Source organism: Protomyctophum bolini, assembly GCF_963924005.1.
Source record: "Protomyctophum bolini genome assembly, chromosome: 1".
NCBI lineage: Eukaryota > Metazoa > Chordata > Actinopteri > Myctophiformes > Myctophidae > Protomyctophum > Protomyctophum bolini.
In genome coordinates, this window is record NC_137862.1 from 43,287,019 (window position 1) to 43,311,157 (window position 24,139).

At 44.2% G+C, this 24,139-nt stretch overlaps 1 protein-coding gene across 1 annotated transcript in view; it reads right to left on the bottom strand.

Moving 5' to 3' along the window:
* Positions 1-2,637: 2,637 nt before the first annotated feature.
* The window catches only part of minar1 (membrane integral NOTCH2 associated receptor 1), a gene marked incomplete at both ends in the record, with an annotated part of 28,309 nt that continues 6,807 nt past the window's right edge, over positions 2,638-24,139 (bottom strand). The window contains 4 exon segments of the mRNA XM_080770768.1: positions 2,638-2,835; positions 12,587-12,886; positions 21,786-22,115; positions 22,503-22,688. Coding sequence (XP_080626894.1) covers positions 2,638-2,835; positions 12,587-12,886; positions 21,786-22,115; positions 22,503-22,688 — 1,014 coding nt within the window.

Consider the following 24,139-nt stretch of genomic DNA (forward strand, 5'->3'; position numbering starts at 1 on the left):
CAGGGAGAAAGCAGCAGCAGGTATGTATCATGGCTGGTTCAGGAGAAAATGGGAGGGCGGTAACATTCAAGTCAGAGCTGCTCTAGTCTCACATGGCCAGACCGCTGCCTCGCAATGTTCAAAATGCTTCCATCATACAGTCTGGAGCAACGGAAGCTCTGATCATGAGTAAAGTATAAATGCTTCCGTCATACAGTCTGGAGCAACGGAAGCTCTGATCATGAGTCAAATATAAATGCTTCCGTCATACAGTCTGGAGCAACGGAAGCTCTGATCATGAGTAAAATATAAATGCTTCCGTCATACGGTCTGGAGCAACGGAACTCTGATCATGAGTCAAATATAAATTCTTCCGTCATACAGTCTGGAGCAACGGAAGCTCTGATCATGAGTAAAATATACATGCTTCCGTCATACAGTCTGGAGCAACGGAAGTTCTATCATGAGTAAAATATAAAACGGAAGTGAAGCCTCCTCCCCACTTCCGTTTCATCTTTACAGTCGCACAAATTCATCCTAATATAAATATAAATCATATTTTAAAATATATTTTTGTCAACAGAAATGACAAAGAGATTACTCTTTTGGGAGGTGTAGTTCCAGACTCTATATATAACATTCAGGAGACCAGTTCCAGACTCTATATAACATTCAGGAGGTGTAGTTCCAGACTCTATATAGCATTCAGGAGGTGTAGTTCCAGATTCTCTATAGCATTCAGGAGGTGTAGTTCCAGACTCTATATAACATCCAGGAGGTGTAGTTCCAGACCTTAACATCCAGGAGGTGTAGTTCCAGACTCTATATAACATTCAGGAGGTGTAGTTCCAGACCTTAACATCCAGGAGGTGTAGTTCCAGACTCTATATAACATTCAGGAGGTGTAGTTCCAGAGTCTACACTAGCATTCGGAGATTGTGGAATACTTGTCTGACTATGTGAGACTAGAGCTGCTAAACAAAAATAATCATAATATCATAAATCATGAATAACATCAATACATTCAGCTTCAATTGTTTTGTTTCTTGCAATCTACCGGCATTTCACTATTTCAACTAAAGTTCATGTATATATTTCTATTTAGAAAAAGATGTGTTGCACAGGTCCCTTTATACTTGAAACTTTCGATAATGATAAAAGATAAATCCCAGTTTTAACTGACATTCGACCAGATAATTCATCAAAAAATAACTTCATCAAAATACATTGTACAGTAATTATACAAAAAAATTAAAAAATATCATTAAACTGTCTAGAAAATAAGTAAACCAGTTGTCAACCATTTACTGTTTACGTTATAACAGTTAAGAAAAATCAAATGATTCTCAACATTTTATAACAATACAATATACTATATAGACTATAATTTCAAAACGATAGATATACATTATTTTGTACTTTCTGAATTAATTTATATTGTACACTATAACCATGAATACACCCAACATAACCACCAGAAGTATAATAGACCCCACTGGAAACACAAAATAAAAATAAAGAAGAAAACTTCTGAATGGCAACATTCAACTCCTAAAGGTCTCGTGATGACACGAAGCATTTACAAAACATTAAAAGTCTTTATTGTGGTCCTTCAGACAACTGAAAGATCCACTCCAGTGAGTCCTGGCAGGTCTCTCCCTCTCTCTCTCTCTCTCTCTCTCTCTCTCTCCGGCCTGGAAAAAGAACGATTTGCCTGCAAGTGTCGCTGTTGAGAGATTTCGCCCGTCAATCATCGCCTCTGCTCCGCCTGTCCTGTGGGGGTGGGGGTGGGGGGGGTTTGGGGGGTATAATTGAGGCCAGAAAACATTGGGTGTCATGAAACCTTTAAAATTGTCAGAAACTGTTCCACCCCGCTCCAAGGGTAAACTGTTCCACCCCGCTCCAAGGGTTGGACACACAATCGTGTATCCATTAAGTCAGACGATGGAGCAAAAGCTGTGAGATCAGATCACGTAGTATCCGTACTTGCAGAAATCGTATCGAGAATCGTAACGAGAGGCGTCAAGAACACGCCTAGTCCAGGCGACTCTTCCTGTTTTTTTTTAAAACAGCTGGTGGATAGAAATGAAGTTCGCTCGCACGTGGCTTCAACTTGCAGCGTCGGCAAAGCGTTTCCCTTGTTTTTTTTGCCAACGCTTCAAGTTGAAACCTCGCACTACCGTCATTAAAAAAACAGGAAGAGATGCCTGCTCTCTGCGCTTTCTGCCGCGACAGTGTGGCTGCATCCTACGTGGTCGCTGGAGTCTGGTAGTACAACAATCACTCATGACTTCATGGTGAGTATGGTTCTCTCATGACACATATAGTCGTGATGTCACTATGACATCATCATGACTTAATGGTGCTTATGGTCATGATGCCACTATGACATCATGACTTCATGGTGTGTATGGTCGTGATGTCACTATGACATCATGACTTCATGGTGCGTATGGTGGTGATGTCACTATGACATCATCATTACTTCATGGTGCGTATGGTGGTGATGTCACAATGAAATCATCAAGACTTCATGGTGCGTATGGTGGTGATGTCACTATGACATCATCATGACTTCATGGTGCGTATGGTGGTGATGTCACTATGACATCATCATGACTTCATGGTGCGTATGGTGGTGATGTCACTATGACATCATCATGACTTCATGGTGCATATGGGCACGACGATGACGAGGATCACGGTGCACGTCGCCGCCGCAATCAGCGCTCCGATCTTGCACGCCTTGGTCCGGCGGAACTCCGCCTCCTTCCTCTTGAGCAGCGAATCGTAGCCCGGCGTGTACACGTCCTCCATCCAGTACTCCAGGTGGGTGGGGTTCAGCGACTCTGGAGTCTGAAAAATAAATATATATATATTATCATTATTACTAGCGCAAGCGATCGGCTGGGTATGTATTATCCAGGATGAAATGGCTTAGGGGCAGTTGAAAATGGCAAGGGGCAAGTTTTCAAATGTATAATAATATTTTTTTAAATATAAATAGCAGATCTACCAGCTCACAATGTGTGCTTTCTTCTAACCTCGCTCCATAGAAGGAGAAGACCAGGGAAAGACCAGTGTGTTTTGGAGCTCAGCAATTTAAAAAGGAAAAAGATTACAAAAGAGAGAGAAAATAAGTCAAGATTCATTGATTCCAGCGAGGAGGAGCTGTGGCTGAAATATTGCAACAGCAAAGATTGATTCTGTTTTCAACCGGTTCTATCGCCGCCTCGGTAGGGACAATTCTCCACGGGAGTAATGTGGTATCGATATTTTAAACAATTCAGGACGGGAACCCCTTTTGGTGTTTTAAACATTATGTTGTACTTTAGCTGTTGAATAATAGCACTACGAGCTTGTAGATCTGCTATTTTTGAAAAATCATGAAAATGTGGCACAAATCTTTGCTTCTGGCGGGGGTCCCTGGAACAAGATATTTTCAGATGGGGGTCGGCGGCCAATTTCATATATTTTTTGTGGTCCTTGATGTGAAATTCTTTGAGAACCACTGACATAGAAACAGAAAACTGCCTTGATTTAGAAGATATTTGTAGAATCTGGTCTCAGTCCTAAATGGGTTAACTGATTCACACATTTCAAACACGCCGAAAAGATGAAGAGAGACTGTTGGATAGACTGATTCAAACGAAGAAAAAATGCCAAAATACACACTGCACTGACAAAACACAATAAGTATAGCTTTACTTTTTTCCCTACAACTATGCTTGTATTGTACTATAGGTGTGTTCGAAACGTTTTGTTTTTCATTTCACAGTATGTAGAATGTGTACATTTCATTATTTCACAGTATGCAGAATGGGTACATTTCAATCAAAAGCACAGGTCAATACAAAAACTGCTACTTTGTGAACGAGCACTGAGACTTGTTTACAACTGGAATTCATCATATTGTGGGGGGCGCTGTTCTCACGCCAAGGACACACAGGAGGCAGTTTCACATTTGGCCAACTCTGGCACGGTTTTTATTCACAGAAATGGTGCAGACAACGGTAAGTGCATTGCGGACCAGCGGAGGACCAGCGGAGGACCGGGTGAGGTAAGTGGGTTTAGTTTCAGGGATTTCCTTCCCTTCGATTAACTCAAATTTCTTCTGCAATATTGCCAAATTAGGAGTGTTCTAATCAACTCAAAATAACAGTCTCTTTCTTACAGGGAGCAGGAGGAGCGTCTACCGATACGTAGGGTACATGCCGGGATCTCTCCTCAGACAACAGGTGAGTTTAACATATTCCTATTATTAGCTCACTGGTGGGGGGTTAGGGGGGAGGGGGGGGTTGTGCCATAGCCTCAGAGCCCAACGGTTTTCACACATCATGCAGTAGAGCGGCCTGTGAGGTGAGAAAACAACAATTACTATCTTGTCATATACTACGTGCTATTTATGAGAGGGAATATGGGCTTGTCTTACCGAGCGCCGTAGATTTCTCTGCTTCCCCGGGAGAGTCTATGAAGTAGTGAGGAGGACAGATAGGAGTGAGTGCACCAAAAATAGGGAGAAACATGTAGGGCCTACAGTATGGGGAAGAAGGGGTGGGGGGGGAACGGCTCTTTGAGAGCGGTTTTGAAGGAGTCAATGGATTCACATTTCTCAATGGCTGTTGGTAGGGAGTTCCACATTTTAGTAGCATAGGAGCGAAATAAATGTAATCCCTTGTTTGAGCCGAATCTGGGTAAGGGTTGCACGTAGTTTGTTGAACTCCCTCTGGTGTTGTGGGTGTGAACTTTGTTGACATTAAGGAAGTATTTTGAGAGGTTGTATGGGTATCTTGGTGGCGTAGCGAATCTACCGTAGGCCCATTGCAAGTTGCTGCACTCTAACCCTAAGCACTTACGCCCTATACACTGTTGTCCTGTTACAGCACTTTTTGGATTATAGGTCTCCAGACGTCTTGTCCCAATTGATGCTTTCTTAGATTCCGGCACGTTTACTAGAGTTCAATCACACCGATCTTCAATGTGTTGCAAGATTATATTCGTACCCCCAGCTATGGGACGTTATCAGCCAGGTTACCCCCCCCCCCCCCGTATACTATATAGTGGTTGAGCCCCACAGCAGCTTTTAACATTGATCCGGTTGCTATGCGACGCCTCCGTCACCACCAGCTATGGAGCGTTACAACTTCTCTCCATTTACCTCGGTTCAAAGCAGGATTTTCAAACCTCCAAAACTCGGGAATCTACTATCGTCAGCCATTCAAAGTTCGGAAGTCATTTGTGACTTTGTTTCGCATCGACACTGTCACGGGGCAGCCCGTGCCCTATACACACAAACACTGATTAAGGACATTGCACGCACGCACACACCACACAGACTGTGGTTAGTGGGGCAGACAGGTCCATATAATCATATCATATAATGTCAATACTGTTGATGTATGCATTTACAGGATGTACAAATGAAATGATACACCAAGGGAAAACATTCCGTTTATTAACCTGTGTTTATTGCAACCTCAGTGTTTGTATGGCCTTTCCAGTGCTGGCGCTTTAAGGGGGGAAGGTGCCAAGTACTGTTGAGGAGTAGGGGTGTTCCACAATGTCAAGTGTAAAGTATGTCTATTATCGGGGGAAATTAAGGTAACCCCATATGATGTATAATCTAAAATAGAACATCTAGGGGTGGGGTTACCTATTCAGGTTCAGCTGATATATTGTGAGCTTGTAGATCAACTGTTTATATTTAATTGCTTCTCTGTGGGTGGTAGGATCCTCTCCTATAAAGGGGAGACTGCAGGCAGAGCTAGTCAGTTATGCTGGGGCAGGCATCATGCTGACAGCCCTGTGAGAGAGCTGCTAGGGCCCATGCCATGGGCATAGCCTAGTGTAGTTTGTTATTTTTCCTTTTTCCTACGTTGTACATTAAGTAGTTTTGAGTTCTTTGTTTTGTATTTTGGCCAGTATTATTTTTGCTGTTTGATTTTTCTGTTGTGAATATCTACACTGGAGCTGGAGGTTGGGAGCAATAAAAGCCACCAAAAAGCATCGCTGACTGTTTTTGGAGCCTTGGCCCTCGGGCAACTTCACAGACACGTTTCTGGCAACAGGTAAACAGTGTGCACTAATGCTAATGATAGCCAATGGTTACAGTGAGTGTTTGCATGGGGCTACAGCGGGGAGGAAACCGATTATCATAAAGTGGACGCAAGCGGTCCAGTACCACATTGTCCTGAGGTGGTGGGGGTGCTGATATGCAACTTATTTAATATTGAGTCATGTACAGTATCTAGCAGTATTGATGCTAGATAAACCCAGGCTTGTTTTCATGCCATGCCAGCTTGGAAAATCAACAATGGCGGACATTGTAAACAAAGTGGAAATGCAAATTTGGAACTGAAGACTGAAGAGAGTGAGGAAATCAGATCAGTTGAGCTGTTTCTGAGAGCAATTTCCATAAAAGCCCCTATATGAAGAGAAATCCTGATTGTTCAAAATTGCAAATTTGTGGGGATAGAAAAGCTAAAAAAACACAAACTAAATTGAAAAAGTTTATTTTTATGTTATAGGTCCTTTAATGTTTTTCTTCCCATAATTATCGTCCCTGAGAGACGAGGAAGATTCACATATGTCACACTCGACACGGTGTAAAATCACAGTGTATCTGTCACACTCGACACAGTGTAAAATCACAGTGTAAAATCACAGTGTATCTGTCACACTCGACACAGTGTAAAATCACAGTGTAACTGTCACACTCGACTCCAAGCCAAGGAGAACAAGGAGCCAATAAGGACAAGACACACACTGAGCATAAAGAGTCTGCTCACCAACCTCCTCAAACTCAACAGCAAAAAAAACGAGCTCATGGTCATGGGTCCCAAGACGCAACTTGAGAAGATTGGACATTTTCTTCTCCAGGTGGATGGCTGTTCCATCTCTCCATCCCCTGAAGTCCGCAACCTGGGTGTCATCCTGGACTCTACCCTCTCCTTTCAATCCCACATCAAATCTGTCACTAAAACTGCCTTCTTCCACCTCAAAAACATTTCCAGACTCCGCCCCTCACTCCCAGAGACCCTATTCCATGCTTTCATCTCCTCCCAGCTGGATTACTGCAACGGTGTTCTGTTCGGCCTCCCCAAGAAGTCCCTTGACAGATTGCAGTACGTGCAAAACTCCTCCACTGGCTCCCGGTTAAGTTCTGCATACACTACAAACTGCTCCTCCTCACCTACAAATCCCCTCCATGCCCTTGCCCCACAGTACTTGACTGACCTCCTCAAAGACTACACCCCTGAGCGGAACCTGAGGTCTTCGGACATGGAACTCCTCACCATCCGCCACGCAAAACGGCGGACTCTCGGCGATAGAGCCTTCTACGTGGCAACCCCTGCCTTCTGGAACTCTCTCCCCTTGGAGATCCACCAGACTCCTACATTGAACTCTTTCAAGTCTGCACTGAAGAGACATTTGTTCACTCTGGCTTTTGGCAACTAGTTTAGTTTTTAGTTTTTAGTCTTGAAAAGCGTCCTTGGGTTTCTTGAAAGGCGCTATATAAATCCAAGTTATTATTATTATTATTATTGGAGACTGAGAACAGCTCTCCTCGTATACATGTAGCGCCCATAAAACTGTAATCTTCCACTACTGTACTGCATGCAGCAGCCATAAAACTGTAATCTTCCACTACTGTACTGCATGTAGCAGCCATAAAACTGTAACTGTCCACTACAGTCTTGTCAAGGTTGTTAATAGTCAACAAGTTAATGTCCCCTCAAAACGAATCCCTGCAAGTGTGTTTATGAGTGAGTGGCTGCGCTGCAATACTGAGGGACTGGACGCAGTAGGAGTAGATTGATGTGCTGGACCAACATCGCAGTAACGCACAATTAAGCAGCTGTTATTGATTTTTATCTACTACACCAATTCATTTCTGTATTATTGGTGTATGACTGGTGATGACAGAGTTTGATTAGAGTTCGGGAGAAACACGCGGCTCCGCAGGCTCTTAAGCCCCGTAGGCTATACATACTTATCTACAACAGATAGTGAAAACAGCCGATCTACAAGCTCACACAATGCATCGTGATGTGATGCGTTCAGAGCTTGTACATAATGCTATTGTCTACATCGTGCCAAACAAATGGAACCCTGCCTGCCTGCCTGCCTGCATGCCTGCCTGCATGCCTGCCTGCCTGCCTGCATGCCTGCCTGCCAGGCAGCGGTCCAGCATATGCACCCGCTCACCCCGTGGCGTGCAGTGCAGTCAGAGTCTAATCCTGTGTCTCTGAAGGACAGCAGCTGCCCAAGGTTAGCCTGATTGCTGTTCCTGACTCTCCTGGTGTGGACGTACTCTGTATTGATCACCAGCAGGTTGTTCCTCTCCTGGTGTGGACCTATACATACTCTCTCAGTATTGATCATCGATCAGAACATCTGAAATCAATAACTCTGAAGGTGACCCATTCACCAGCAGGGTGTGTTTAGTGATTCCGGGGAAGCTGGTCTTGCGTGTCTTGTCCATCACTGGCTCAGCTACTAAGAATGTGTGCATGGGGAATTAATGCACGTCACTGTCCATGCAGTTAATTACCATGCTAGCTCGGTGGTGTTACATCATTTACAATGGGCTGACCATAGAGTTAATAAATCGCACTCGTGTGAAGTGAGGGGCGCTCTTATCATCAAACAGCATCACATTCCGGTCAATCACTTTTGGCGTCCTCACTTTTCTGTCCTCAATTTTTGTCCTCACTCAGCCAATCAGAGAGAACCCTGAATGCAGACCGCTTCACCTCGCAATAAAGGCTTGATTTGAAGCTATTTAATTTGCATTACGTTATGAGCACGTCAGGGTGATTTTACAGAAGACCAAAGGAAACGGGACGCCCCAGCAGTGTCAGCCCATTAGCCAGTAATGGCTGTCTGTCAGACATTGATTGATTGCACCGATAATAAAGTTACGTGCGGAACGTGAAGTCATTCGCTTTCCTTGACTCTATAGTGTTCATTTCAGCAACTAAAACGATGATTAAAAATGTTTGACGACTAATTTTTTTCACTGTGGAAAACTAAACGAAAACTAAACAAAAACAAAGTTATGATGACTAAAAATCAAGCGTAGCGTTAGTTCATCAGCTGCCTCTCCAGGCCACGCCCTCATTCCCACAATTTATTTCCCTTTTTTGTGCAGTCTGTGTTTTTATTTCTTTCTTTCTTTATTGGACTCTTCCATACAGGAAAGGATTCCAAATAAGCCAGCTGGCTTCTTCCTTTCCTTGCATTGTATTTTTGTTTCTTCGATATGTTATTGTCTATTTTTTGTGCTAAATAAATAAACCTAAACCTAAAACCAATTCAGGCGGCCTACTTAAGCAGCCTCAGCTCACTACTCTTTTTTCCATGCTGAGCTGTCAAGCAGCTTGTGCGGCGTCTGCGTGACTCCTCCCTGTAGTTCTTAGTACAGGGGTTATGGGATATCATTGTATTGTTTGCGATTGTGTAGATGCATTGTGTTGAATCACGTGTTGATGTGTTATTACTGTGTATTTTTGTTCATGGAGTATTGTATCTTTGGCTCTGGAGGGTCGTTGATATCAGACCCGTGTCTCGGTACACAGATGATCTGATCACATCTGATATCACATGAGCAGAGCCACACCGCCATACTAACATGCAATAGCTTTGCAATATATGGTTCATGGTCAATCTGAGCTGAAGTGTCTCAATGACTAAGTTTATTTGTTGACAATTTTGTCAACAAATAAACTTAGACTAAAATGTCAGTGAGGGAATAGTGAGAGATCCAGTAGAACTAAAAGACAAGTCATTTTAATTTTTGTTGCTCTTGAAACGATCAGCTATTTCCAGCATGGAAGTGTAAAATCAGCTATTATGACGCCTTCAAGGCACCGCCAAAATAATATTTTGTCGACAAAATCAACTGTAGATTTAGTCGACTAAAAACTACACCAAAACTAAAACATTTCAGATGACTAAAATGTGGCTGAACGTATAACAACCCATTCTCTGCCATGTTGGAAAGAGGCTGGTGGTGAGAAATGTGACTTGATCTGATCTGTATAAGTCTCTCTGGCAGAGTGTGAAGGCCACACAGCAAACATCAATAATACAGAACTCTGGCTGCATCAAAGCTTTACAGACCCACTTTCCTCCCATGTCTCTGCACGTACTGTAGCATCGTACACACACACACACACACACACACACACGCACATGCGTATACGTGCGCACGCGAGCACGCACGCACACACACACACACACACACACCAAGCCGCACACACGGGACACCCATGTGACTATAACCTGTACAGACTTTATTGAATGTGTACTCTGGAATGATACTAAAGTCTGGATGCAATAACATCTTCTATACACACTTTCTACATTATATAGGCAATAACATCTTCTATACACACTTTCTACACCTTTATATTTTGTCGACATAGAAGCCACTAGAAAACCCTGCTGCACCACCTAATTAAGGCACTCAATAATCTGTCTCCCTCCTAGCTGCAGCTAGCTCTGCGATGTTCTGGAACCTCATTCAATAACCTGACTCCCTCCTATAGCTCTGGGACCTCGCGTCCGTTCCCTCGGGTCCAGTGAAGCCAACCAAAGGTCAAGTACCGTACCGCACCTGAGACTGTTGCCCCCCCCCCCCCCCCCCCCTGATCCCCCCCCCCCTGATCTGCGACAGAGTTGAGAGGGTTGACAAATGACGACAGAGTACAGCATCTTGCAATGGGTCTGGTCCACAATATTTGCTACAACACAAAGACACCCATGTACCTGTCTAAATACTTCACCAAGATACCCATGTACCTGTCTAAATACTTCACTAAGATGCCCATGTACCGGTCTAAATACTTCACCAAGATACCCATGTACCGGTCTAAATACTTCACCAAGATACCCATGTACCGGTCTAAATACTTCACCAAGATACCCATGTACCTGTCTAAATACTTTACCAAGATACCCATGTACCTGTCTAAATACTTCACCAAGATGCCCATGTACCATGTCTAAATACTTCGCCAAGATACCCATGTACCGGTCTAAATACTTCACCAAGATACCCATGTACCGGTCTAAATACTTCACCAAGATACCCATGTACCGGTCTAAATACTTCCTCAATGTCAACGAAGTCCACACCCACAACACCAGAGGGATGTGCAACCCAGATTCGGCTCAAACAATTAAGGGACTAAATTATTTTCGCTCCTATGCCACCAAAATGTGGAACGCACTACCAACAATCATTAAGACATGAGAATCCCTTGACTCCTTCAAAACCGCTCTCAAAGAGCACCTACGGACGGCTGCAATTCCAAACTGGCCCCTGTAAATAAAGTCTGAGTCCCCACCCACCCCCTTTTCCCTTTACTGTATTTTCCTTTTGTAAAAAGGAAAACAAATATATGATGATTTCCTGTTTTTTGTTATATATTTGTACGTTTCTAAATGTTCTGATGAATTTAAAATGGTGGACCCTGTTGTAAACAAGTGTAATGCTCTATCAGTGTGTCGTCCACAGTAACAGTCGTTGTGGTTTTGTTTGAAATGTACCCATTCTGCAAACTGTTAATAAATACTTCAATCAATCAATCAATCAATCAATCAATCAAAATGGTTAAATGAGTAGCTAATGTTTAACATTATACAGTGGACACACCTTTATCAATTCAATGCTGTTGTTTTATTGAGAAAATACACTGATTCCTCCTTTTTACACTGGATATAATCATATCATATATAGTCATATATATTGTGGGATGTCGCATGACAGCAGGCCGCCATTATATATATATATATATATATATATATATATATATATATATATATATATATATATATATATATATATAATGATACTACAGTCTCCAGGCAGGTTACCGTAACGTGACGATACGTCTTGTCCATCACACCGCGTCAAAATCTAATATTCTGGCGAACAACAACGGAAGCGAGAGAAGAAGGCATGTGTCAAAACAACAACCCGTTGGTGGTGGAAAAAAACCTGAGTCCGCAGAAAAACAAAGCAAAGCATCCACACTCTGACAGGGGAACAAGGATACACACGCACATGCACACACGCACACACACACGCGCACACACAGTCTCACAGGGGAACAAGGACGCACATACACACAAATCCACATTTCATGCAAGTAAGCAACACTGGCTTGCCTTGTAATACTTGAAGGATGTAGACAGAGCCAGGCTTCCCCTCCACCCCTCCCTCCCCCACTCCGTGTTGGGATGTCAGCAGTCTACACAAGCTGCAGCAGTGGCGTGCGTAAAGTAACTATAAGTACATTTACTTAAGTACTGTACTTAAGCACACTAAAGTAAGGGGTGGTTGCCGCCACATGTATTTTGAACTAAGTTTTGGTTAGAGTAGTTAGGTAGGCAGGCTTTTGTTTCACCCGTGTCCCTTGGTAGTGGCTTAACTGTTTATGCATTAATGTGTGCTTGGACTTTTGCGTACTTTAAGTATATTTTGATGCTGATATACTTTTGTACTTTTACTCAAGTACATTTTGAAAAACAGACAGACAGACAGACAGACAGAGAGACAGACAGACAGACAGACAGACAGACTGACAGACGGGTATACCTGCAGCTCCATGGCGTTGAGCTGCTTGGCCTTCTCTCCTCCAGAGTTTCTCTTGTACTCGTCGATGGTCCAGGAGGGCTGCCCCGCCCCCCGCTTGGCCTCGGCCAGGCCGCTGAGCCGCAGGTCGGTGTACAGCGGGCTGCCCTTCACGTGGTGGGGGGGGGCCTTGGTGGCGTTGGGGGTGTAGGGGTGGGGCGAGAACACCTGCTCTATCAGGTAGGAGGACGAGGACGACGAGGGGTCCTTGGGGGGTTTGGGTGGTCGGTGGGGGACCTCACCGTACAGGCGCTCTGTCCGCTCCTGAAGAGAGGAACGGGGGGGATTAGAGCAGTGATTAGAGCAGTGATTAGAGCAGGGGTTCTGAAACTTTTCTCCACCAAGGACCCCCACATTTGAACGCGGACCCCCATCCCCGAGTAAAAATACTCTTGTTACTACAAGTAACAGTTCGGGATTCAGAATCTACTTGAGTAAAAGTGCAAAGGTATTGGTATCAAAATGTACTTAAAGTAACAAAAGTGAGAAAGTACACACTATGCAGAAAATGCTGACAAGGTTTCAAATGTATCAGTAATGTAAATAGCAGATCTACAAGCTCACAATGCATCGCGTTGCAACGCATTGTGAGCTTGTAGATCTGCTATTTTCAAAGGGTATTTAAATGTATAGGTCTGAAGACATTAATGCATGGTTTGTAATAATAATCAAAATCTACAAATTAACTATTTCATTGCGGCTAGCTGATACCATAAAGCCCAGTTCCCAGTGCCACCATCAGCGTCTACTTTAGGAGAAGGAGTTTTGTCCCCTATAGCGGCGGGGTCCGGATATAATTATACGGACCTGGCGCAAAAATAATTAACTATAGTAACTCAAGTCTTCAAATTAACATAATGGAGTAAATGTTCAATATTTGGATCTGAGATGTATAGTGGAGTAGAAGTAAAAGTATTGTAAATTGTAAATTGTAAAAAAAATGTTGTACTTGAGTGCAGTACTTAAGTAAATGTACTTAGTTACTTCCCACCGCTGGGATTTAGAGACGGACACAGTAACCTCATTTCTCCTGAGAGATGAAAGCTTGTGCTGTATGATGCATTATGCAGTGTATACGTCCTCTGTTTGTGTTCTACAGTCTGGAAAAAAGGTGTTTTGTTTCCCCTCTGTGAAAGAGCTGGGACACTATATGGGAATAAACTAGAACAGCATATCGCTTCATGTGTCACTCACTGTGATTACACAGCTTTAAATGAGAACAGTTCATTTGGAAAAACACAAGGCAGCCAATATCTGATAGCAGAGTAAAGATTTGCTTTTAAATATAATCTGGCTTGCTCATACCAGCCAGGAGGGAAATAAATAAAACGTGTATTTCTTTCCATCCTACTAACAAAGACAAATTTAACCTAAGGCCTATTCATAGTCTGGTTCTAGGTGATAAGGTGCAGACCACCAAAACGGTGGTTAGTAAAAAACAGAGAGATGTGTTTGGGTGAGAGTGAGAGGTGAGTCTCTTACCACCACGGCTCAGTGACGTCATGTTGTAGTTTTAGTAAAAAACAAGAGAGATGTGTTTGGGTCACCCTCTTACCACCGCGGCTCAGTGACATCATGTTGTAGTTTTAGTAAAAACAGAGAGATGTGTTCTGGTGAGCGGTGAGTCTCTTACCACCGCGGCTCAGTGACGTCATGTTGTAGTTTTCTACAACATGACGTTGAATAAGTATGAATAAGCCTTCAGTGTTCTGTCAAGGTCCATTATTTATTCTGCATTTGAGACACGGACCACCATTTGATGACTTTTAGCCCCTCAGACCCAAAACTAGAGAAGAAGAAGAAAAACTATATACTATAGATATAAACAGGCGATGATAATAAAAAGGTGCTCACACGGATCAAACGGGATCAAGGCATAAAGAAAAAAGAGACGATCCGGGTACTCAAAGTTAAAAAGAGGAGGAAAGCCTTTATTAAATTAAAAAGGCAACTGCGAACATGTTTCAACCTAACCTGCCCTGATGAAGACCGTAATATGTAATTATTATTATCATATGTAATTATTCCACTGCACTCCGTGGGAACCGTTCATAGCCGTGTCTATTGCCGATCATAATTCAACAATAACTCATTACGCTACAAGCCACGTTTTCTACATTATTTTAAATTGATTACCAAGGAGCAGCAAATGTTTGTGCATAATTGCACATTCTTCACGTTTGTCATGCGTTGTTATTTCTTCCGAATAAGCAGGATAAACAACATTTTAATGTTAAACTATCGTCACACAACATTGACTGTATATTGATTTTATTTTAGCAGCAGTTTACAGCTTTACAGCAGTTTACAGCAGTTTACAACCGGCTGCTTTCAACCCAAGAGGCCAATAGCAAGAGGGGCCAAGGGGCCAAGGGGGGCATTACTTCCTGTATCTGTGCGAAGGGGGCGGACACATTAGTAGGAGACAAGAAGAATGTTGGAGTCTATTCATTTCCAATGGGAGAATGAACGTGAACACAGCTTATGATCCATTCTTTAGCTCCATAGTCACTGAACTAAATACTGGACCCAATCACCACAAGGCATGCATAATATTTCAAAGAAATTCATACAATGGCTTCTTTTAGCGAGACAAATCAGGAGAAAATCTACTTTGTTATCGACCTTTCTTTATCCCAGCAAGAGTACGGAAGAGTCTCTCTGTCCATCTGCAATTTGACGGACGACACATAGTGGGCTCTGGCCCCATATTTAAGATGAGAATATGTGAATATTGAAACGTGAAATGAATGGACATAATTATTAAAAGTGAAATAACATTTTTGTTCCAATGCTTAATAATAATATAATTGTCCATAACTGTCTTAGACTCTTGGTTGATAGGGGCTGATTTCCGTCAGTGTTGTTGTCAGGGTGGTGGGAAGGTCGGGAGAAGCAAACCATGACACCTACTTTATTTAGGAGACCATTTGTAGGCTTTGTGTACCATTTCGCCTCTATGAAGATCGCACATCTTTAAAAAGTATTATTTTCATTATATTTTATTTCAACTACGAGTAACTGCCATCGTCAGGAGTCGGACAATTATGGTGACAAATCTATTCCTGGCTTTGTCTTATTGGCCGTCTATGTAACACCTCACTGACAGAACTCACTCCCGAGGGAAGACAGACTATGCACCCACTGCACACATAACTAAAAATTACATCGCATGGATGGGACGTATCCTCAGTGATGTTTCCTGAGGTCAACAGGGTTTCGGGTCTACCAACATCATACCCCTCACTCAGGCGACCCAGTCGGGGTTGTTCAAATCCCGATTTACGTCCCAGTAGCTACCCTCGATCAGTCCATCAGGGAATGAGCAAGGCCACACAATCCGTTGCGCCGGGACTGGGAGAACCACATTCTGGCGCGTTGAAGGACTAGGCTCTGTGGGTTGACTCCTGTCCGGGCCCCTCCTACGTCTCACCAGGTCCACTCCTGCTCTCACCAGGCCCAGGACCTGTGCGTTGCACCAGACTCCCAGCACCAGGCACTCCATTCAGGAGTGGTGGATTATAATGGCCCTCCTAAAGGCCTCACCCAGGTTTGTTGGGCTTCCTCCTCACAGAGGACACAGGCTGGGGCGCTAACCCATACTGCTCCCCCGGGTGCCGTCTACATTCCGGCTGTCACCCGTCTCTCCGGTGGTCACCAGACTATACCCGGTTGTCACATAGTCTATTCCTATGAGTCACTATAAATAGAATAACTATAACTAAAAAATACATCGCATGGATGCACCTGGGACGTATCCTCAGTGATGTTTCCTGAGGTCAACTGGGTTTCGGTCTACCAACATCATACCCCTCACTCAGGCGACCCAGTCGGGGTTGATCAAATCCCGATTTACGTCCCAGTAGCTACCCTCGATCAATCCATCAGGGAATGAGCAAGCCATCAGAGACACATACACAAAACATGACTAAAGGAAAAACAAACTCCCATACCCTATTGGGAGAAATCCATATTTAATTTGATTATTTGATGGCGTGGTTTTTAATAGTTTGTGTTAGCATGATGACAAAAATGGCAGCTATTCCACTTGTTACGCTGCTTGCATTCCACTCATCCACTGTCACTGACCACTGACTCTCTCTCTCTCTCTCTGCCTCTCTCTCTGCCTCTGTCTCGTGCGCGAGCAGTCGTCTCTCTCTCGACGCGTGCGTGCGTGCGTGCGTGCGTGCGTGCGTGCGTGCGTGCGTGCGTGCGTGCGTGCGTGCGTGCGTGCGTGTGTGTGTGAACGCATTGACAGTCTATACAACACCTCACTGACAGGGTTCATGGCCATGCCAGCGTGTGGTGGACATTTTTGTAAAAGTTTTATTTTTGCCACAGAAACAGAGCTAGCTGCTGTTTCACTTTCCAGATGTTCTAAACTTCTAATCTCCTGCGTGTACCCGGCTGACCTGTTTTTTCATTATATTCTTTACTTTTCATTACTTTCTTGTTGTTTGCTGTTTTCTCAGAGCAGATGGAGTATAGCAGCGTTGGTGGTGAAAGCAAACAGACATGTCCAGGCATTCATACATTCTTGATTTTCCTTCAATAATTGGTTTCTTATTTTTATCTGGTGTAATAGGCGACACTTTTTTCTTTAGAGAATGTAAGAATAACTTTATACCTATAATACCGGTACTTTTAAAATTGATTAAAAAAAAACAACAACTATCCATTACATACTTCTTTGCCCAAGCAACTGGGAGACACGGAAATTAAATTAAATTACATTACATTACATTACATTACATTACATTACATTGCATGGTTTCCTCCGCCATCGGTGTGTGAATGTGTGTGTGAATGGGTGAATGTAATGCTAAATCTATTTAAAGGTGTGTGTGTGTGTGTGTGTGTGTGTGTGTGTGTGTGTGTGTGTGTGTGTGTGTGTGTGTGTGTGTGTCTGTGTCTGTGTGTGTGTGTGTGTGTGTGTGTGTGTGTGAATGGGTGAATGTAATGCACAATCTATGTAAAGGTGTGTGAATGTGTGTGTGTGAATGTAATGCACAATTTATGTAAAGGTGTGTGAATGTCAGAGAGACTTCCAAATATCTGACCTTCAAATATAACCTTACGCTTTGGCTTAAAGCAAACCAAATGTATAATCAATCAATCAATCAATCAATCAATCATAGGTAATTATCGGCTGCATTTGTCACTGCTGTCATCTCTCATAGTTTAGTCTAATTATTCTGCCTCCTGTGCTTTGTCTACTTGTCTTGTATGGTAATAATGATATGTCTGTTTTTCTATGCATACATTTATCACTACTTCTTTTAACAGCCTTCTGCTCAGCGACTACACATGAAAATGTGCTTCTAGCTAACTCACTCTGGCTCATTTACATAGATGTGAAAACCTTCTGGCTAACTCTGACTCATTTGCATAGCCGTGAAAGCTGACATGTTGATTAATGAGCACTGTCCCTGGGAAATAAATAAATTAAATGAATAGAAGTAAAAATCCTGGCCCCAGGATATTGCATAAAGCCACAGTGGTGGCCTAATACACGAGTACCATGCATTTTAAAGTCACTTTCACCATTTTATATTATTACTTGTAAACCCGATACTGTTATAGCCTATACTATACAGTTCTTCTTCTTTTTAATCCCACCTATACTCTCCCTCTGCCAACCTGGGGAGAGCCCCGAACTGAGCTCATGCTTCCTTCAATGCACGAGTGAGCAGGCCGCTTCTTATCACCGGACAGAGGGGAGGAGTTTCACCGGTTGGACGTAACGCATGGAAGGAACACATTATTCCACATTAGTCTGGCCAGGGGAGGCAGTATAGATTAGCATGTTTTTGTGAGGATACCTACCCTAGGGGTCACGGGGAGAACATGCAAACTCCACACAGAAAGGCCAACCCCACCTAGGGTTTGGGCACTGATGACACGGAGGAGAGAACATGCCTCCAGTGCCCACAGCGTCCCCAGTGGGAATCGAACCTGGGAGTTACATATCGGTGCTCCAAACTTTTTTAATTAGAAGTAACGATGCTACCAAGGCAATGAGTAGCCTACATGTTCAAGGCCTTCCAGGGCCTTGCTCAGTGACACTTCGACACGCACGCACGCACGCACGCACACACGCACACATGCCCACAGACTGGGCTGACAACCAGGGAAACAGGCGACCTTCCAATTACCACTCGGCTAAATCGACACCCTGACATCTCCTTTCATATCAGGGCTGTCTGAACTTCAAAGCCCGTTGACCTTCAGCGCAGAGCGCTATTAAAAAACAATGACCACCAATCTGCACACATGAATGCTACAGCACTGCTGCAGCACAAACTGTCCGCTGTAGCGACGTTCAACATTTGCACGTGAGCATTTCACTTTTCCATTCATTTAACTCTTCAAATAAATAAAGGTTTGTGAGCTCGTCAATGTCATAGCCGAACAAAAGATTGATAATGTCGCCCGCCAGAACCTAATATCGTAAAATTCTATCCCTGGCGTCTGAGGTTTTTATGAGAAAGGCTTGGCCGAGAGTACACACTGTGAAATCCTCAGCGTTGATTTTACCTCGAGAGTTACAAAAACAAAATGGTACTTCACCAAATCCAGGTCTATTTTGTACCATCCGTACCATTAATTAAATTAACAAGAGTGAGGATTTTACCGCCGCATATACGTAATAAGAAGCAATTACTGACAGGGGAGGAGCTATGAATAAATTAAATACTGCATGACTCTGTTTATGAGGCACATGTGAGAGAGAGAGAGAGAGAGAGAGAGAGGAGATACTGCACTCCATGTTGGCGCAAGCTCCAACATTGGAGACACAGAGATAAAATACAACACTGTTGTTGAAAATGAAACTCTATTTGTTACACACTTAGCCCCAAACCACACCAGATGCAACTCCTTGCAACAAATCAAACCACACCAATGCAACTCCTCGCAACTAACTCCTAATAACAAAACAAACAACACCAATGCAACTCCTTGCAACTATTCGCAACTGCTTGTAACAAAACAAACCACACCAATGCAACTGCTTGCAACAAAACAAACCACACCAATGCAACTGCTTGCAACAAAACAAACCACACCAATGCAACTGCTTGCAACAAAACAAACCACACCAATGCAACTCCTTGCAACTACTCGCAACTGCTTGCAACAAAACAGGGTAGTTGCCGTGGGGGGGGGGGGTGGTTGCAGGTATAGGGGTGTAACGATACGTATCACGATGCATGTTGACGATACGATACATGGACGATATTGGTTCATTATGGCGATACTATACGGTACCATTCAATGATTTAAAATTGATACAGTAACTAATTAAAATACATTGACATTTTTTTAATTAAGTAATTAAACCCCTCTTTTTCCTTTTTCTTCTAGAAATTGCTAAATACCTCACACAAAAAAGTAGCATTGATACAATCAATGAATTGCATAGCAAAACAATTCGATACCGATTATTTCCATGGCAAAGTGATACGATGCGATACAAAGTCAATTTTTTTCATTTCGATATACTTCGATTCTTGATTTTTCGATGCAGTTACTATACATGTAGTTGCCATTGGGAATGATGGTTGCAGGTAGTTGCCGTAGCGGTCCTTGGACATGTATACAGATCTTTATGTTATTCTTCAGCGATCCTAGACCTGTTTCAAGCTGCGCACAGCCGTTCACATCCTTGTTTACGGCCCCGACTAAAGGGTCTGTTTGATCTAAATCTACGGCGCTCTCCATGGTTTTGATCAAAACAAACGCAGATGTTCTGTCTTCATTTGTGACCTAGCATCTCGCTTGGAATATAAACGCTTCTATACAGAGACTTTAACGTGACCAGCGCGAGGTAAGAACGGAAGATTATGCCTCCCGGTTTTGGGGGGTGGGGGGTAGTGGAAGGCGGGGAGAGAGAGAGAGAGAGAGAGAGAGATGATCACATATACACGTAGTGGAATAACAGGCGGGGCGGTTGTCACCGACAGAAGACAACTCAGGGTTAAAGGTCACAGCCCTTTTCAATGAACACACACTCCATTTGGCTTTTCCTTCAGGGAAAGGTCAGCGGGCGGGAACACCTAAACACCTGCCGAGAGTGACTGATGTCTTAACGAGCCGTTTAACAGTGCGGGTGGAGAAGGGGGGGGAGGGAACTCTGCCTCAGCATTCATGTCTCCATGCTCTCCATGGTATACAGTCTGCCTCATGTCTCCATGCTCTCCATACAGTCTGCCTCAGCACAGTGTTCACAACTCCCAGAGCTATATTCAGATGCAAGCTGTTTCCCTTTTCCTCTCTCTCTCTCTCTCTCTCTCTCTCTCTCTCTCTCTCTCTCTCTCTCTCTCTCTCTCCCCAGCTCTCCTCCGGTTCGTACCACTTGACAGCTGACAGCAGAACACACTATCCTAACTTCACTACGGCAGCCCAGAGCTATATAATACAGAGTTATGACAACTCCGATCAAACTTTACACACACACTCCCAGATGCCAACGATGAACCTATGCCCCAAATGTTCCAGAACGGCCTGTTATCGCGCCACCAGGAGGCCGACTTTTGGAAAACACATTTTTGGATATTACTCTGTCCAAAAATCCCGTAAATCGTTACACAGTATCTCTATAGTCTTGTGTTCAAGACGGATCTGGATATTTCGTATTCCATCCTAATTGGCTAACATTGGCTTTCAAATTTGCAGGATTGGCCCTTTTTGAACAAAAAGCCTCAAATCATGAATGCAGCGTGCAATTTATGTGAACTCTTTCATAGACTTTCCTACTAGGCTGGATTTTGGAACAAAACACATTTTTGGAACAAAATGCCTCAAATCATCCAATTGCCATCCAAGAGGTAAGAAGAAATGGCACCCTTTTCACATTGGCCTATTATATCGCCACCAGGAGGCCACAACCTGACCTGCCCGGTTGGAGACCGTTTACCAAAGGGTTTTACAGCTGATCAGTGCATACAGCTGATCGTCCGGCTGAAAACAGCCAATAACATCGTCATAACAAACTGTTGACGGAAGCGTGAAGGCCAAATGCAAAATCAAGGAAAAATGCAACGTTTCTATTTCAGTGGTGCTCAACCTTTTTCATGTCAAGGACGCCCAGAATTATCTATATTTGGCCACGGACCCCCATCTGAAAAGATGTTGTTCCAGGGACGCCAAAACAAAACGTTACCTCTTTGGCTTTACTCCTGTGTCTGTCCGCCCTGCACGGCTCCTTGTCCTTCGTCCCCTCGTCCACCTGCAGCACCCCCGGAGGACGGGACGAGTACGACACCGTCCTCCAGTCCCGGGGCGAGTTGGTGACGCTGGCGACCTTCGGCTCCGTGCAGGCGTCGTTCTCCTCGTTGAGCGAACGCGACGACCTGCGTGTCGTGAACGCGCTCTTCTTCAGAGCTCTCACCCTCAGGCTCTCGCCGTGGCCGTTCCCCGTCGTCATCGTCCCGTCGGGGGAGCAGCACCACTCACCCCCCGAACCCGAACCGCTGCCACCACCGGTGTCCACCTTAACACATAAAGCGCCACTATTGTAACTTATGTCATTTGGTTTAGTCTGGCGTGGTCCAGCCCTATGGAATATATGCAATGCGTATGCAAATACAAATTATTTAAAATATTGCTTTGATGCTCATATTATCCTTAGGAAGTATTACGTTGTTTTTTATTAGCATATGCATTCCATAAGGCTAGACCACACATGGACATATGACATCATCAACTTGCAACAGGACACTGCTGCGTTTTTATGACTTTTAGCAGTGTTTCTTTCCCGAAAAAATAACGCATCCAGTTTGCAAGGACCTTTTAGTCATCATAGCTTTAGTTTCCATTTAGTTTTCGTAAAAAAAAAAGGTAGTCGACGAACATTTTTCATCACGAAATCAACACTGACCTTGACGTTGTGGCCCGTGGTGTGGCACTGGAACACGTGGGGGGGGTTGGCGGGGTGGGCGTGGTTGTTGTGGGCGTGGTCAGGAGTGGCGCCCAGCACCGTCTCCCCGCTGGACCTCCCATCGTTGTTGGGCGGCTCCGACGGTTCCTGGATCTTCTCGTCCAGTTTGTTGAGCTTGGAGAGAACCTGAGAGTAGAGGGGAGTGGCGATATGGGTGTAATACCACCTGAGAGTATAGAGGGGAGGGACGATATGGGTGTAATACCACCTGAGAGTATAGAGGGGAGGGACGATATGGGTGTAATACCACCTGAGAGTATAGAGGGGAGGGACGATATGGGTGTAATACCACCTGAGAGTATAGAGGGGAGGGACGATATGGGTGTAATACCACCTGAGAGTATAGAGGAGAGGGACGATATGGGTGTAATACCACCTGAGAGTAGAGGGGAGGGACGATATGGGTGTAATACCACCTGAGAGTATAGAGGGGAGGGACGATATGGGTGTAATACCACCTGAGAGTATAGAGGAGAGGGACGATATGGGTGTAATACTGCACCTGAGAGTAGAGGGGAGGGACGATATGGGTGTAATACCTGCACCTGAGAGTATAGAGGAGAGGGACGATATGGGTGTAATACCTGCACCTGAGAGTATAGAGGGGAGGGACGATATGGGTGTAATACCTGCACCTGAGAGTATAGAGGAGAGGGACGATATGGGTGTAATACCACCTGAGAGTAGAGGGGAAGGACGATATGGGTGTAATACCACCTGAGAGTATAGAGGGGAGGGACGATATGGGTGTAATACCACCTGAGAGTATAGAGGGGAGGGACGATATGGGTGTAATACCACCTGAGAGTAGAGGGGAGGGACGATATGGGTGTCATACCACCTGAGAGTATAGAGGGGAGGGACGATATGGGTGTAATACAACCTGAGAGTATAGAGGGGAGGGACGATATGGGTGTAATACAACCTGAGAGTATAGAGGGGAGGGACGATATGGGTGTAATACAACCTGAGAGTATAGAGGGGAGGGACGATATGGGTGTAATACCACCTGAGAGTATAGAGGGGAGGGACGATATGGGTGTAATACTGCACCTGAGAGTAGAGGGGAGGGACGATATGGGTGTAATACCTGCACCTGAGAGTATAGAGGGGAGGGACGATATGGGTGTAATACCTGCACCTGAGAGTATAGAGGAGAGGGACGATATGGGTGTAATACCACCTGAGAGTAGAGGGGAGGGACGATATGGGTGTAATACCACCTGAGAGTATAGAGGGGAGGGACGATATGGGTGTAATACCACCTGAGAGTATAGAGGAGAGGGACGATATGGGTGTAATACCACCTGAGAGTAGAGGGGAGGGACGATATGGGTGTAATACCACCTGAGAGTATAGAGGGGAGGGACGATATGGGTGTAATACCACCTGAGAGTATAGAGGGGAGGGACGATATGGGTGTAATACCACCTGAGAGTATAGAGGGGAGGGACGATATGGGTGTAATACCACCTGAGAGTATAGAGGAGAGGGACGATATGGGTGTAATACTGCACCTGAGAGTAGAGGGGAGGGACGATATGGGTGTAATACCTGCACCTGAGAGTATAGAGGGG